This window comes from Pelobates fuscus, chromosome 1 (assembly GCF_036172605.1).
Source record: "Pelobates fuscus isolate aPelFus1 chromosome 1, aPelFus1.pri, whole genome shotgun sequence".
Taxonomy (NCBI): Eukaryota; Metazoa; Chordata; class Amphibia; order Anura; family Pelobatidae; genus Pelobates; species Pelobates fuscus.
The window spans coordinates 392,895,344-392,911,955 of record NC_086317.1 but is presented as its reverse complement, the minus strand read 5'-3'; the positions used below and the strand labels follow the sequence as shown (position 1 = coordinate 392,911,955).

The following is a 16,612-nucleotide window of genomic DNA, read 5'->3' as shown; positions in this document are numbered from 1 at the left end:
ATTGGAGAAGACTGATTGCCAGCCTCCTGCCTTGTGACTATGACCCCTGAAATGTATTGCCTTTAAGAAACCTATTTGGGTTTATTGGATTTTGAAACACTTTTTCTGGCCCTTTGAATACATGGGAAGGTGTGCCCCTCCCCTGTTACCTGTCTATTGTTCTCCAGCAGATCGTTGTCCCAGGAACACTGCCAGACCAGTCGGAACTTGCTGTTTTGCCCCTCCTCTGTCTCTCATTAGCCCTTGCTATGGTTTAACCCCATGGCGATTTGACTGTGTTCGTGGGATCTGAGCGGTGTTCAGATATAGTGAGCGCTCAGATCCAAGCTATCTGAGGATATGTTGAATGTATATGTTTTGTGTAGTAATTGTAACACTGTGTAATTTTATGTCTTTTTACTAACATGTGGCTAATGGAGTTTTGCCTCTGTCCTTGGAGATAATGGGATTACTTCCCAATTATCTCCAGGACAGAGAGGAGGGATTATAATGCATTGTGGGAGTATTTAAATGTGTAAGCTTGTGATTGGTCAATGTCCACTATGTATCCCAGTCTTCCATCTGGTACCCTAGGGGAGTGTCCACCAGGTGGAAGACCTGCATAAAAGCCGGGCAGGTAGCCCCAGTAAATCAGTTCTACTTCACCCTCAATTTGGAGTGCCGTCTATTATTGGGGGAATCTGCTACAAGGGATTGCTATGCTCTGCATACTCTATTGCTATATTTACTGCTAAGCTCTTGTAAGAGCTTGTTCCTGTTTTGCTCTCTGAAGGAGTTTACGGTGGTTATGGTGTCTGCTGGAAACCCTCAGGAAGTGCTAGGAGCATCCTTCAACGGAGGTACCCAGTCGGGGTACCAGGTGATCCGTTACAACCTGCATTATGTGTCGATAGTTTGGTGAAGGTAAACTTTATAGTTTACTCAAAGTGTACTGTGGGTATACATTTGGTGATTTGCTAGGATCTTATTTGATTTATCATGTTATACTTGTTATAGTTATAGGTATATTTGCTTATTAGTACTATTTGCACAATTATCTATTTTGTGCACATTCTGTTTGTAAGTCTGGGAACACATCATTTTATATTTGATGATTAAGAACTCTTTTTGGGGTGAAGGGGCATGGCTAAGGAGAAAGGATTATGGTACAACATTCTGCAAAACATTTACCGTATATTTTTAGTGCAAAAACTATAACGATTTGAACATGCAAAAAATACAGTAAAGTATTGATTTCAACCTATAAAATGCATTGTACTGGTGCCTGAAATTTTCCAGTAATGAAGATGTTTATCTATATGATTAGAATTATATCACCAAATAAATCTTTTGTAACATTCTTGGCTGATCCATTTGAATATTCTCTTTTAACACTCTTATTTTATGTGTTGCAGGGCTATGGGGTTTAGTGAATAATGCTGGTATTGGGTATTCAATGATTCCCAATGAGTGGCAGAAAAAGGAAGACTTTGCTAAAGTTCTGGATGTAAACATATTAGGTATGGTCGATGTGACTCTGAATGTGCTGCCTCTTATCAGAAAAGCTCAAGGGCGCGTTGTTAATGTTTCCAGTGGTGCTGGGAGACTCGCTACAGTCGGTGGAGGATACTGCATCTCAAAATATGGAGTGCAAGCGTTCTCTGACAGCCTACGGTAAGTAATCTAAAATATTGTATATAGTATGTAAAGATGCACGGAAAGTAATTTTCAGTTGGTTTGAAAATTTTCAGTTTTTGCTTAGTTATTCCTATGGCTTTGAGCTTAATGTCTGGATTCTTTGCTAAATGGCATTGTAGGCACCCAGACCACTTCAGCTAATTGAAGTGGTCTGGGTGCAGTCTCCCTATTGCACTTAGCATTTACATTGCGGGCAGCTCTACGTCTGCCCACAGTGGCTGTCACACGGACTCCAGCGTCAGATTTTCCTCATAGGAAAGCATTGAATAATGCATGCGCATTAGGTCTACCCCGCCGGCTGATGTCGGCAGGGGAGGAGTGTGGGCGGAGCCTGACCCAGCGCTGAGGGACATCAGCGTTGGTTTCAGGTAAGTGGCTGAAGGTGTTTTAACCATTTCAGCCCCGTGAAAGGGGGGTTGCGAGGGAGGGGGTCACTGTAGGGACCTATAGTGCTAGGAAAACAGGTTTGTTTTCCTGGCACTATAGGATCCCTTTAAAGCTTTCACTGGCTTCCTATATTCTTTGTACTGTAGATTCATAGATTGCATATAAACACTAGGAAATTAGGAATAGGACATGTAATTAAATTTAAATTATGTATAAAACAGGAAGCCAAAGAAATCAGTATTGACATAGGAGCTAGGCTTCAAGCAATAGCATAAGCACAAAGACATAAGAATTACTGTAGAAACTAGGTGGAATATCCCCATTTTCATTTTTTAGCAGCTCGGTAGTGCATTGCTTTTTTTCTCTGCCCTCTACCGTTATGTATCCGACACTCAGTACTTCATTACTCATTCATTCAGAGCCACGGCCCCCGTTCTCCAAATGATACTGAGTGAATTTCTTTTGGCAACAAATTTGGTAATTTATTGACCGATATTTATTTTCGAACAAAATTTACTAAAAACTATTTTTTGTGTGGATTTTTTAAATCATCCCAAAACGAATGCACATGTCTAATAGTAAGCTCAGTGGTTACCAAATATTGGCCTGAATTTAATATTTTTGGATAAGCTCCTATATAAAAAAAAATATGAAATATTAAAATATTTTTCACAAGGTTAAATCATTTTAAAGCTTATCCCAAACTATAAATCATAGCTGTTGTTGGTTGACCCATTCTAATTTGTGTACAGGGGCCTCCACACTGATCATGGTAATGAGGCTCACTCTGCTAGTTAGTGAGTATCAGCCACATAGGAGTTGCTTGTCCTCCCTCTCACGTCACTGCAAGCCACTCATATTCCCAACACACAACCCTGATGTCACAGAATCACCTGTAGGGCTCTATCTTATGAGAGATTACTTGCTGTACCGTGCTGTGAAAAAGCACTGGTGGAGATGATCACAAGCAAGCACTGATCTCAACTCGCTCTTGTCTATGGAGCAATTGATTGAAATGTTTTTAAAATACATTTATTTTCTCATTGCAGAAGAGAAATGCTGGATTTTGGAGTCAAAGTTGCCATCATAGAGCCTGGTGCTTTCGCATCTCCACTGTGTTCATATGATCCACATTTCAAGGCAGCAAAATCTTTTTGGGAAAGAGTTCCTGTTGAGATAAAGGAGTCCTATGGAGAGCATTATTTCCAACAATGTAAGACTGAATGCTCGTTTGGCCTTACCTAGAAGCAAAATAAAACATAGTGTAAGATAGTTAGAAAAGAAAAAGAAAACCAGTGTAAAAAAACAAAACCTGTAGATTTCACATGAAAAATTATATTGCAAAAAGATATTGCAGTAAGCTGATGTGTATAATAATTTTTATTTTTAACCATTGCACAGTTGAAAAGCCTGTATATGAAAATAAAGCACACTGAAACAATATCAGCTGTACAATATTGTACCAGCTTTACTCATAGATGAGACAGTAAGGGACAGATAAAAGCTAAAAAAAAAATCCCAGGAACCCCTGTGAAATTCACTCTAAATCAAGAGATGTATGCACATGAACAATACAGCTTCTTCTTATCAATTAAATTGAAATATTTAATAAATTAACATTTGTTGACTAACATGGGTTCAGGAAGAGAAAAGTGCCCAACAATGCCCAAAATCATCATGCCATTCCCATATAAAGTGCTTCCTAAATTTAGTAGCATACTAAGGTTGGCAGAGCAGGAGGTATGCCCTGTGTGACAGATGAGAGAGGTGCACATGGCACCCTAGAACCACCTGTCACTCTTTTTAGCATGGCCGCACAGGACCTGGGTAGAAGATTAATTATCCTTTACCCAGGTCTAGCAGGGAGAAAACTGCCTCACTAATACAGGCAGCAGGTACAGAGTTATTTGGCACCAGCATATGCTGCCTGTTAACTGCATGTTTATGGAAAAGCATGAAGGAGTTGCTGCCTCCCAAACCACTAGACAGCGGGACTACCTTGCCTCTGACATCCACTCTTCATCTTCCGGTGCTCGTAAGGGTAAGAAGGACATTTGATCACTGTGTGCCTGTTTATGATTGTTACTGTGTGACTGTGAATGTGATGGTGTGCCTGTAACTGTTCGTGACTGTGTGTCTGTAACTGTGTGCCTGTAACTGTGTGTATGACTTTGTTCCTGTGATTGTGTGTGACTATGTGTCTATAATAGAGATGTCCCGAATAGTTCGCTGGCGAATAGTTCCTGGCGAACATAGCTTGTTCGCATTCGCCAAGGCGGGCGAACATATGCGATGTTCGGTCCGCCCCCTATTCGTCATCATTGAGTAAACTTTGACCCCGTACCTCACAGTCAGCAGACACATTCCAGCCAATCAGCAGCAGACTCTCCCTCCCAGACCCTCCCACCTCCTGGACAGCATCCATTTTAGATTAATTCGGAAGCTGCATTCTTAGTGAGAGGAGGGACAGTGTAGCTGCTGCTGATTTAATAGGGAAATCGATAGCTAGGCTAGTGTATTCAGTGTCCACTACAGTCCTGAAGGACTCATCTGATCTCTGCTGTAAGGACAGCACCCCAAAAAGCCCTTTTTAGGGCTAGAACATCAGTCTGCTTTTTTTTTTTTCCTGTGTAATCTAATTGCAGTTGCCTGCCTGCCAGCGTGTGTGTCAAGCTCACAGCGTATACTGTGCCCACTTGCCCAGTGCCACCACTCATATCTGGTGTCACAACAGCTTGCATTAAAAAAAAAAAAACTTTTTTGACTGTAATATAATAGCAGTCAGTTTCCTTCACACGTGTGCGTTTCAGGGCCTTCCAGGGCACAGTGTCACACCAGTGCAACTCATATCTGGTGTAGCAGTAGTGTACATTTAAAAAAAAAAACTTTTTTGACTGTGAAATAATAGCAGTCAGTTTCCTTCACACGTGTGCGTTTCAGGGCCTGCCAGGGCACAGTGTCACACCAGTGCAACTCATATCTGGTGTAACAGTAGTGTACATTTAAAAAAATAAATAAATAGAAATTTGACTGTGAAATAATAGCAGTCAGTTTCCTTCACGCATGTGCGTTTCAGGGCCTGCCAGGGCACAGTGTCACACCAGTGCAACTCATATCTGGTGTAACAGTAGTGTACATTTAAAAAAAAAAAATAGAAATTTGACTGTGAAATAATAGCAGTCAGTTTCCTTCACACGTGTGTGTTTCAGGGCCTGCCAGGGCACAGTGTCACACCAGTGCAACTCATATCTGGTGTAACAGTATTGTACATTTAAAAAAAAAAAAAAAAAATTTTGACTGTAATAGATTGAATAGCAGTTATTTGTCTGCAAGCGTGTGTGTCAGGCCTACAGCGTCTACTCTGCCAACTTCTGTCAGTGCACAATGCCACTCATATCTGTTGTCACAGTAGCTTGCACGTATAGTACCACTAATCGAAAACAAAAATGACAGGCAGAGGCAGGCCACCCCGCAGGGGCCGTCGTGGTTGTGGTGCTGTGATTCCCTTTGGCCCTAGAATAATGCCCAGTGTTCAGAGGCCACGTACTCTGATCTCGAAAAGTTCTGAGGACATAGTTGACTGGCTAACACAGGACACCCAATCTTCTACAGCTTCCGCTCGGAACCTTGACGCAACATCCTCCTCCAGCTTAGCTTCGGGCACCTCTCAAGTTACCACTCGCCCGCCTGCCGCCACCACCAACACTAGCACCACAGCCGCTTCACTTGATCTGTCAGAGGAGTTATTTACACATCAGTTGGAAGAAATGAGTGATGCGCAACCATTATTGCCAGAGGATGTAGATAACAGGGATATGTCTCAGGCAGGCAGCATTACACACATGGACGTACGGTGTGATGATGATGATGTTGTACCCGCTGCTGCTTCCTTTGCTGAGTTGTCAGATACGAGTGAAGCGGTTGATGATGACGATGCGTCCGTGGATGTCACGTGGATGCCCGCTAGAAGAGAAGAAGAACAGGGGGAAAGTTCAGATGGGGAGACAGAGAGGAGGAGGAGACGAGTTGGAAGCAGGGGGAGGTCGTCGCAAGGAGCTAGTGGCACAGTCAGACAGCATGCATCGACACCCGGGTCAGCCAGACTGCACGCCAATCAACGCATGCTGTTGCCACCACCAGAATGCCGTCATTGCAGAGCTCAGCAGTGTGGCATTTTTTGTGTGTGTCTGCCTCTGACAACAGCGATGCCATTTGCAACCTGTGCCAAAAGAAACTGAGTCGTGGGAAGTCCAACACCCACCTAGGTACAACTGCTTTGCGAAAGCACATGATCGCACATCACAAACACCTATGGGATCAACACATGAGTACAAGCAGCACACAAACTCAAAGCCGCCATCCTCCTCCTAGTCCAGCATCTTCAGCCACGTCAACCACTGCTGTCCTTGCCCCCTCTCAACCATCCGCCACTCCGTCTCTCGCCTTGCGCAGTTCCTGCTCATCTGCCCACAGTCAGGTGTCTGTCAAGGACATGTTTGAGCGTAAGAAGCCAATGTCACAAAGTCACCCCCTTGCCCGGCATCTGACAGCTGGCTTGTCTGAACTCTTAGCCTGCCAGCTTTTACCATACAAGCTGTTGGAGTCTGAGGCGTTCCAAAAATTTGTAGCTACTGGGACACCGCAGTGGAAGGTACCCGGCCGACATTTCTTTGCACAAAAGGCAATCCCCAACCTTTACTCGATTGTGCAAAAGGAAGTAATGGCATGTCTGGCACACAGTGTTGGGGCAAGGGTCCATCTGACCACTGATACCTGGTCTGCAAAGCATGGTCAGGGCAGGTATATCACCTGCTGACGGCTGCCAAGCATGGAATGCATGGCTCTGCAGAAGAGTTGGTGACACCGCCACGACTTGCAGGCAGGCCTGCTGCCACCTCCTCTACTCCATCCTCTTCCATAACCTCCTCGGCTGAGTTCTCTTCTGCTGCTGCGTCTTGCTCCACATCAACGGCACCCCCCCAGCTCCCCAGGTACTATTCCACATCCCGGATACGGCAGTGTCACGCCGTCTTGGGGTTGACTTGCCTGAAAGCAGAGAGTCACACCGGACCAGAACTCCTGTCCGCCCTGAATGCACAGGTGTATCAGTGGCTGACTCTGCACCAACTGGAGATCGTCAAAGTGGTTTGTGACAATGGAAGAGATTTGTTGGCCGTATTGAATTTGGGCAAGTTGACACATGTGCTGTGCATGGCACATGTGTGTAATCTGATCGTACAACGCTTTGTGCATAAGTACCCAGGCTTACAGGACGTCCTGAAGCAGGCCAGAAAGGTGTGTGGCCATTTCAGGCGTTCCTACACGGCCATAGCGCACTTTTCAGATATCCAGCGGCAAAACAACATGCCAGTGAGGCGCTTGATTTGCGACAGCCTGACACGTTGGAATTCAACACTCCTAATGTTCGACCGCCTGCTCCAACAAGAAAAAGCCGTTAACGACTATTTGTATGACCGGTGTGCTAGGACAGCCTCTGCGGAGCTGGGATTTTTTTTGCCACGTTACTGGACGCTCCTGCGCAATGCCTGTAGGCTCATGCGTCCTTTTGAGGAGGTGACAAACCTAGTCAGTCGCACCAAAGGCACCATCAGCGACATCATACCATGTGTTTTCTTCCTGGAGCGTGCCCTGCGAAGAGTGCTGGATCAGGCCGTAGATGAGCGTGAAGAGGAAGAGGAAGAGTTGTGGTCACCATCACCACCAGAAAAAGCCTTATCAGCATCGCTTGCTGGACCTGCGGCAACGCTGGAAGAGGATTGTGAGGAAGAGGAGTCAGAGGAGGAATGTGGCTTTGAGGAGGAGAAGGAAGACCAACTACAACAGGCATCCCAGGGTGCTCGTTGTCACCTATCTGGTACCCGTGGTGTTGTACGTGGCTGGGGGGAAGAACATACCTTCAGTGAGATCACTGAGTACAAGGAACGTGACATGAGTAGCTCGGCATCCAACCTTGTGCAAATGGGGTCTTTCATGCTGTTGTGCCTGTTGAGGGACCCTCATATAAAAAGGCTGAAGGAGAACAACCTGTACTGGGTGTCCACGCTACTAGACCCCCCGTATAAGCAGAAAGTGCCTGAAATGTTACCGAATTACCGCAAGTCGGAAAGAATGCAGCAGTTCCAAAATAAATTAAAAAGAATGCTTTACACAGCGTATAAGGGTGATGTCACAGCACAACGGGAATCTAACAGGGGAAGAGGTGAAAGTAATCCTCCTCCTCCTCCCACGACCACGCCGGCAAGGACAGGACGCTTTACAGACGTGTTGTTGATGGAGGACATGCAGAGCTTTTTAAGTCCTACGCATCGCCACGGCCCTTCGGGGTCCACCCTCAGAGAACGACTCGACCGACAGGTAGCAGACTACCTCGCCTTAACTGCAGATATCGACACTCTGAGGAGCGATGAACCCATTGGGTGTGCAGGCTTGACCTGTGGCCTGAGCTATCCCAATTTGCGATAGAACTTCTGGCCTGCCCCGCTTCAAGTCTCCTGTCAGAAAGGACCTTCAGTGCAGCAGGAGGTATTGTCACTGAGAATAGAAGTCGCCTAGGTCAAAAAAGTCTAGATTACCTCACTTTTATTAAGATGAATGAGGGATGGATCCCGAAGGGACTGACAGTGGGCGATACATTCGACTAAAAAAGGCCTGATGAGGGGGACGTAACAGCGATTAAACTGATAAGAATAGTACTACTTAACACACCACTCCTATCTGGTGGCACATTAGATTGCACGCGCAGTGCCCCAAATTTTAAGTAGGAGGACCGACCAAGCATCTTTTCCATCTCCCGGTTCCTAAAATCGATGCCATATACACGTCCCCTGATAGAGGACGTAACAGGGATTAAACTGATAAGAATAGTACTACTTAACACACCACTCCTATCTGGTGGCACATTAGATTACACGCGCAGTGCCCCAAATTTGAAGTAGGAGGACCAACCAAGCATCTTTTTCCATCTCCCGGTTCCTAAAATCGATGCCATATACACGTCCCCTGATAGGGGACGTAACAGGGATTAAACTGATAGGAATAGTACTACTTAACACACCTTATAATAATGCAGAGAGAGGAACGCAGAGAGAGGAGTCTGAAGAAGAGGAGTCAGAGGAGGAAGGTGGCTTTGAGGAGGTGGAAGACCAAACACAGCAGGCGTCCCAGGGGGCTTGCTGTCACCTTTCGCGGACCCTTGGTGTTGTACGTGGCTGGGTGGAGGAAGATACCTTCAGTGACATCAGTGAGGACAAGGAACACAGACATGGCTAGCTTGGTATCCAACCTTGTGCAAATGGGGAGTTTGCGGTTGTGCAAATGGACTGTTTGCTGTTGTTTGCGGTGCGTTAAACGGGGAGTTTGGTCTGTCACTGTGAAGCGGGCGTAACCCTTACACTACCTGATCGATACAACATCATACCTGATGTTTTAAAGCACGTTATTCCAAACAATTTAGGAGTGTTAGGTGATTTATGCCCTTTTTGGATTAAAACCAGACTCTGCACCAACTATGTAATTTTCCATGGGAGTTTTGCCATGGATTCCCCTCCGGCATGCCACAGTCCAGGTGTTAGTCCCCTTGAAACAACTTTTCCATCACTATTGTGGCCAGAAAGAGTCCCTGGGTTTTAAAATTCGCCTGCCTATTGAAGTCTATGGCGGTTCGTCGGGTTCGCCCGTTCGCGAACATTTGCCGAAATTCGCGTTCGCCGTTCGCGAACGGAAAATTTTATGTTCGCGACATCTTTAGTCTATAATTGTGTGCATGTGAATGTTCATTGAATTGTGTGACAGTGTATGCGACTGTATGCATTTTAATGAATGACTATGCATATAGCTGTGACTGTGTTTCTGTGTTGATATGCCTGTTTATTTGACTGTACGTGCTGTGTTCCTATGTTTCTGTGACTGAGACTATTCGTAGCAGTGTGTACATGACAGTGTATGTGTGTGATTATGTGCATCTCAGTATATGTATTTAACCGTGTATCTAGGTATATGTGTATAGTTGATAAATGACTCTGTGTGTATAGTTGATTATGTATGTTGTGGCGGTGTGTGCTGGGGTATGCCTATGTATGTGACTGTGCATGTGTTTGTGACTGCAAGCGTGCCCCTGTTTGTATGTGAGTTCATGCATGTGAGGGGTGATGTGTGTGTGTGTGAGGGGTGCTGTGTGTGTGTCATGCCGTGTGTTTGTGTGGGGTGCTGTATGTGTGTGTGGGGGGGGGGGGGAGGGGTGCTGTGTGTGTTTTAGAATTTGTAAATAATATTAAACATTAATAAAATCTTCATCCCCCCCCACCCTTCTTCTTACTTTTGGTTGGTTCGGTGGTGGTAAGTTCTGTATAGATAGATGGTGGCACTTGTGCAGAGGTCAGGAAAAAGACCGGTGGACCAGTGTCACGATGCCCTGTAATAACTCTCCCAGAAGGGAATAACCCTTAATTGTAAGTAAATAGGAGGAAAGGAAGGGACTAGAGAGAGTCCCTGAGGTGGAGAGTTATAGTGAAAATGGGGAGTCCCTACCTTTAATAATCCTAAGGGGAAAAAACAAACAATAGGGAAAGAATAGGACAGGTAAAACAAAGGTAAGGGGTAATACCAGCAGACAAGGGACAAATAGTGTCACAGGTCCTCCTTAGAATTGGGAGGTTACCTGATGATGTCCTCGGCTAGATAGGCTCCCCTTAACCCTAGTGGAGGGATCTGAGCTGGTAGGTAGAGCTTGCTACGAACGGAGGAGCAGTAAAGGGAAAAATCCTCTACCAGGGGACACACACAAGGTCCCAATGTAAACCTTAACAGGACTACTGAGTGGAGAGGACTGACCCTAAATACCTCGGCACTATATGAGAACCACTAGTGCCTACTGTGACCAGAGTCCCTATAGCTCCCCCAGACCAAAGCCCTTGTAGTGCAGAGCAGCGAGAGACCTCTAAAGAGGGACACACAAAATCCCAAATAACCTAAGCAGGAACGCTGAGGGAAGAGGTCTGAACCTAAGTACCTCGGCACTATATAGGAGCAACTAGTGCCTACTATAACCAGAGCCCTCTAAAGAGGGACACACAAAATCCCAAATAACCTAAGCAGGAACGCTGAGGGAAGAGGTCTGAACCTAAGTACCTCGGCATTATATAGGAGCAACTAGTGCCTACTATAACCAGGAACCCTGCCTGTCCTAATAGCTAAAAATAAATTAAATTAAATCAATAAATCAAATCCATTAGTGCTACCAAAAGGAGTGTAAATAAATTATAAAGTGAGTCTAGCTCGACGCGCGTTTCGGCGTGTCAGCACGCCGTCGTCAGGAGCAATGAACTGTTTAGATTCCCAATGCTGGTTTAAATACCTCTCTGTGTAATTGTTCCGTAAGTGTAAGTTCTGTATAGCCTGCAGCGCGTGTGGCTGCAGGCTGTCTCCTGTCCTCCCACATGCTTAATGCTGTGTTGGAGCATTGCTATGGCAACATGCGGCAACGCTCCACACAGCCTGGTCCCGGGAGGAGCAATCTGCCTCCCAGGTCCTCCCTCTCCAGCAGCCCTGGGTCCTACATCACTCCCTCATTCTCTCTATTACCGAATGAAGGGTCTTTGGGCCAGTGAGGGAGATCTCTGATCGGCAAGAAAACAGAGCCGTCTCTCCATGGGCCAGCAGGGGAGATTAAAGGATCTGCCCTGTCGGCCTGGGCACATAGGCAACACTGTGGGGCGCCCATGCCGAAAGACGGCCCTGCACATGGGTGAAGCTTAAAGCAAGGTAGGACTGCATAAACAAAGTTATCAAACCCCTAAATGGCAGATAATTGAGCAGTTAGACTGCATGGGCATGGTCTTTACACAAAAACTGCTTAATTAAGTGACTATAGTGTCTCTTTAAGGATAATTGTAAAAAGTCTCTTTGCACTAAAATAGAGGTTCTGGTGCTAAGAATGTTCATTTAAATACCATACTGCTTGATTTTTATAGCAAATATGTACCTCTATGTAGGAATAGAAAGTTCCAAACATCTTGCATATGTGTTCCTGCATTATTAGTATCAATATGGCTATAATGTCAGAATTAATATTTACTATTGTTTCTGAAGAGTATATCTATATATATGTATAACATTTAGACGTTTCTAGTACCACTGTTATAGCCATTAAAGTATAAGGTCACTTGCCATGTTAAGACAAATCCATACTTCCCAACATCGGTAGTCCGATAATCAGGACGCCGGTGAAATAGTGGTAAAGGGGGTGGGGCAGAGATGTGATTGCATCACTGGCTTCACCCAAAAGGAAGCAGACTTGCACACACTAAAAAAAAGAGGCGGACCTACCCAGAAAGAAAGCGTGCGTGCCCACATTACTGGCAGGTCAGCTTGAAGTGAATATACACCAAGCTTCCTGCCAATCATTTCAGTTGACCCACTGAGGGCTGATTCTTTAGGGAGCACTTTTTTAAGTGAATCATGCAAGGTCCTAGGTCCCTGAACATTGCGCAAGCGCAACTTATGATGTGTTTGTGTTATGATTGTTGAGGACAGTTCCCTCTTGTCCCCGAAAGTAGGACACCAGGAAACTATGGGACAAAGTTGGGACAGGACCGGAAAATCGTGAGTATAGCACCAAAATCAGGACTTTTGGGAGGCATGAAAATCTCTTGAGGTTAGTCCTACACTAACATATCTTCTAGGTATGTCACTGTGTTACAGCCTTAGGAGGTAAAGTCATATTCCAGGTAAGCGTCTAGAACAGCGTTTCCCAATTAGTGTTTAGGGTTCAGCGGAAACTAATTGGGGTTCCGCCAAAAAATGTGAAAGTGTGTCAGTGAGAGTGAATGTGTGCTTGTCAGTGAGTGTATGTGTTTATCAGTGAGAATGTATCTGTTCTTGTCAATGAGAGTGTATGTGTTTGTATGTGTGTCTGTAAAAGAGTGTGCGTTTGTCAGTGAGATTGTTTGTGTGTCTGTAAAAGAGTGTGTGTTTGTCAGTGAGAGTGTATGTGTGTTTGTCAGTGAGAGTGTATGTGTGCATGTCAAAGAATGTGTGTGTCTGTCAAAGAGTGTGTGTGTCAGTGTGTGTATCTGTTTCAAGGTTTGTGTATGTGTCACTGTGTGCATCTAAGTGTGTGTGTGTGTGTGTGTGTATGTGCCAGTATGTATCAGTGTGTCCGTGTGTATCTGTGGGTGCAAGTGTGTGTATGTCACTGTTTGTATCTGAGTGTGTGTGTATTTGTGTGTCAAGGTGTGTGTATCTGTGTGTCAGTGTGTATCTGTGTGCCAGTGTGTGTGTATATCTGTGTGTCAGATACATATACACACTGACACAGAGATACACACACTGGCACATACAAACATAGATATACACACCTTGAGACACAGATACATACATACACAGATACACACTGTGTGTCAAGGTGTGTGTATCTGTGTGCCACTATCTGCCAGTGTGTGTATCTGTGTGTCAGATTCATACACACTGGCACATACAAACACAGATACACACACCTTGATACACAGACACATACAAATACAGATATACAGACTTTGAAATAGACGCACACACCTTGACACACAGATACATATATATATAGACACACACAGATACACACTGTGTGTCAAGGTGTGTGTATCTGTGTCAGTGTATGTATCTGTGTGCCACTATCTGCCAGTGTGTATCTGTGTGTCAGATTCATACACACTGGCACATACAAACACAAATACACACACCTTGACACACAGATAGATACATACATACACACACACACACACAGATACACACTGTGTGTCAAGGTGTGTGTATCGGTCAGTGTGTGTATCTGTGTGCCACTATCTGCCAGTGTGTGTATCTGTGTTTCAGATTCATACAATTGGCACATACAAGCACAGATATACACACCTTGACACTAGAGATGTCCCGAACAGTTCGCCGGGAACTGTTCGCCAGCAAACATAGCTTGTTCGCGGTCGCCGCGCCGGGCGAACATATGCGATGTTCGGTCCGCCCCCTATTCGTCATGGAGGTGGGAGGGTCTGGGAGGGAGGGTCTGCTGCTGTTTGGCTGGAATATGTCTGCTGACTGTGAGGTACAGGGTCAAAGTTTACTCAATGATGATGAATAGGGGGCGGACTGAACATCGCACATGTTCGCCCTCCGCGGCGACCGCGAACAGGCTATGTTCGCCGGCGAACAGTTCCCGGCGAACTGTTCAGGACATCTCTACTTGACACACAACGGCACATTTAAAAAAAAAAAAAGAACGGCGCAATTTACATTTTTTGGGGGGGGGTTCCACGGGAAAAATTAATTGGGAAACCCTGGTCTAGAACATCTCCATTTGTAAAATTCACCAGCAGCCACTGCATTTCAGTAATGTCTATAACCAGAAATATGGTCCTGGTGAACATGGGCTGGTACCTGCTAGAATGTCCTCTCTTCCTCTATTGGACTATACTGTGCTGTTTTTCACCCAAACAGTAACCACTAGGCTTCTGTACTGATGGGGGTGATGTAATTATACAGGGGATGAGTGTAATCGCAGGAAAATAAGCACAGATTTTGTTTTCCTTCCTTTAGAGGAACACCAGCAGACTGATGTTGTGTGTAGCAAAGGGTTTGATACAGATTGTAAAGCATGATTATGTATTTATGTTTAGGTTTAATAAATATCTCTACGGCTTCCATTTTGAAAAAAACAAACATATTTTTTTTATAATTTTACATGTTCACAGATGTTCAGAGTTTGAAATATCTAGTAGATACAAGCAGTCCCCAGATGAGAAAAGTCACAGACTGCATGGAACACGCACTGACTGCCGTCTACCCCTGGACCCGATACTCTCCTGGTTGGGACAGCAAGTTCTACTACATTCCTGTTTCTTACCTTCCCACTGCCCTTTCTGACTATATATTATGCCGGTCAGCACCCAAACCAACTCAAGGAGTAAAGTAGCCATTCACATTTTCTTTGTAAACTATACATTTAGTGCTACATCTATTTTGAATGCAAAATATGCAACATTATCCACAGTTATACTCCCTGCCATTATTGTCTCTCATTCTTTTATTTTGTTATCCACCATTTATCTATGTCTTCTCTTTTTTCCTAATTTGTTTACCACCACTCTCCTGTGTGCTTGTTCCCTCTTTACCACAGTTTTTTCAGCTTTATTTGCTCTTTTTCTTCTCATGGTTCTATAAAGATAAATTATGTGTGGTTGCAGTAGGGCATTGTCCATAGGGGGATTTGGGGCAGTTCCCAACTAGTTTTATGTGGAAAATAATTATTAGCATTAGTAGAGAACCACTAAGATTTTATGTTGCTGGAGGGGATAATCTGAAATACATGGAAAAAAAAGTAGATCAACAAAATCCAGGCATTGCTTAAGTGTGTATCAAAATAAATAAAAAAATAAAAAAAAGTGTCTCTTATATTCTGTAATGGGATACAGTTTTGCACGGCTCCACCTTTGTGATTGGTGGCTGCAGAAGCTTTTATTGAAATCATCCATGTATGTGAAATTTCTTTTTTTTTTTAAATAAAAATTTATAATCTGTCCTGTTTCAGAAGATTTTGCACATGCCAGAAGTTTGGTCCCTTAAGGGCCAAACTTCTGAAATAAAAGGGAATCGTGACATGTCACACATGTCATGTGTCCATAAGGGGTTAAAAAGGAATTTCCACTCAATTGTCATTTGGACAATGGAGCTAGCTGCCAATGAATAGAGGCAATCTATTGGCCTCTTGTAGCACCAGGTAGTGGGGTTACAGTGCCTGAAGGGGTAAGGGGCAAGAAGACAACTTGGAAGTAGCAGACACAGAGCCAAGCAGCTCCTTGTCCCTGCCCAAGGTAAGTGTGTAATATTTTTGATATATTCTTTCTGTTCCTCAATAGCGCCCGCCTTTCTGCCTGGTGTCAGATTAAGCAAGAGACTTAAAACAATTAAATATATATATGTATATAAAAACAGGAAAATAAATAAAGCTTAGCTGCAGTCACCGTTTTGTAAATGGGTGATTCCCTTTATTAAATAATCATAATGTCCAGTAAAATCAAGGCAACGTTTCAGTCCCTAACAGGGACTTTAATCAGGATCACAATTAAAAATAGCAAATATATTTCACAAATATATAGCTTAGAAAAAAATGGTAAATTAACTTACCCCAGGTGCTGAGTGTGTGTGAACTAGCGTCCCCCGGTGGTGAGTGGCAAGTGTGTGAGTTGCTCCGCCCGCACGCGATGATACAGAGCATGCGTGATAACATCATACGCTTCTGTTGTCATGGCAACGCAGCAACAGTTTACTTGTTGCTATAGGGACTAAATGAGCCAAACTAAACCAAATATACTGTTACCTAAACAGCAAGTGGGGGTTGATAAGTGCTAATAAGGATAGGAATGAGCTAAAAGATATGAGTGTAAAAGTAAACGTTCTGAAAAGTTTAATTAAAGTTCTAATGTTGTGATTAAAGTGCCACTTAATGAAAAGTGCTTAGGAGGCCATGACAACGGATGCGTATGACGTCTTCACACATGCTTTG

At 44.3% G+C, this 16,612-nt stretch overlaps 1 protein-coding gene across 3 annotated transcripts in view; it reads left to right on the top strand.

Annotated features, from left to right (window-relative positions):
* The window catches only part of LOC134568555 (retinol dehydrogenase 7-like), a 32,024-nt gene extending 16,915 nt beyond the window's left edge, over window positions 1-15,109 (top strand). For all 3 annotated transcript variants that reach the window (XM_063427210.1, XM_063427201.1, XM_063427216.1), the window contains exons 3-5: window positions 1,395-1,653; window positions 3,114-3,277; window positions 14,802-15,109. In XM_063427210.1, the coding sequence (XP_063283280.1) occupies window positions 1,395-1,653; window positions 3,114-3,277; window positions 14,802-15,022 (644 nt within the window). In that variant the 3' untranslated portion in view covers window positions 15,023-15,109. The remainder of the gene's footprint in view (window positions 1-1,394; window positions 1,654-3,113; window positions 3,278-14,801) is intronic.
* The last annotated feature ends 1,503 nt before the right edge of the window (window positions 15,110-16,612 follow it).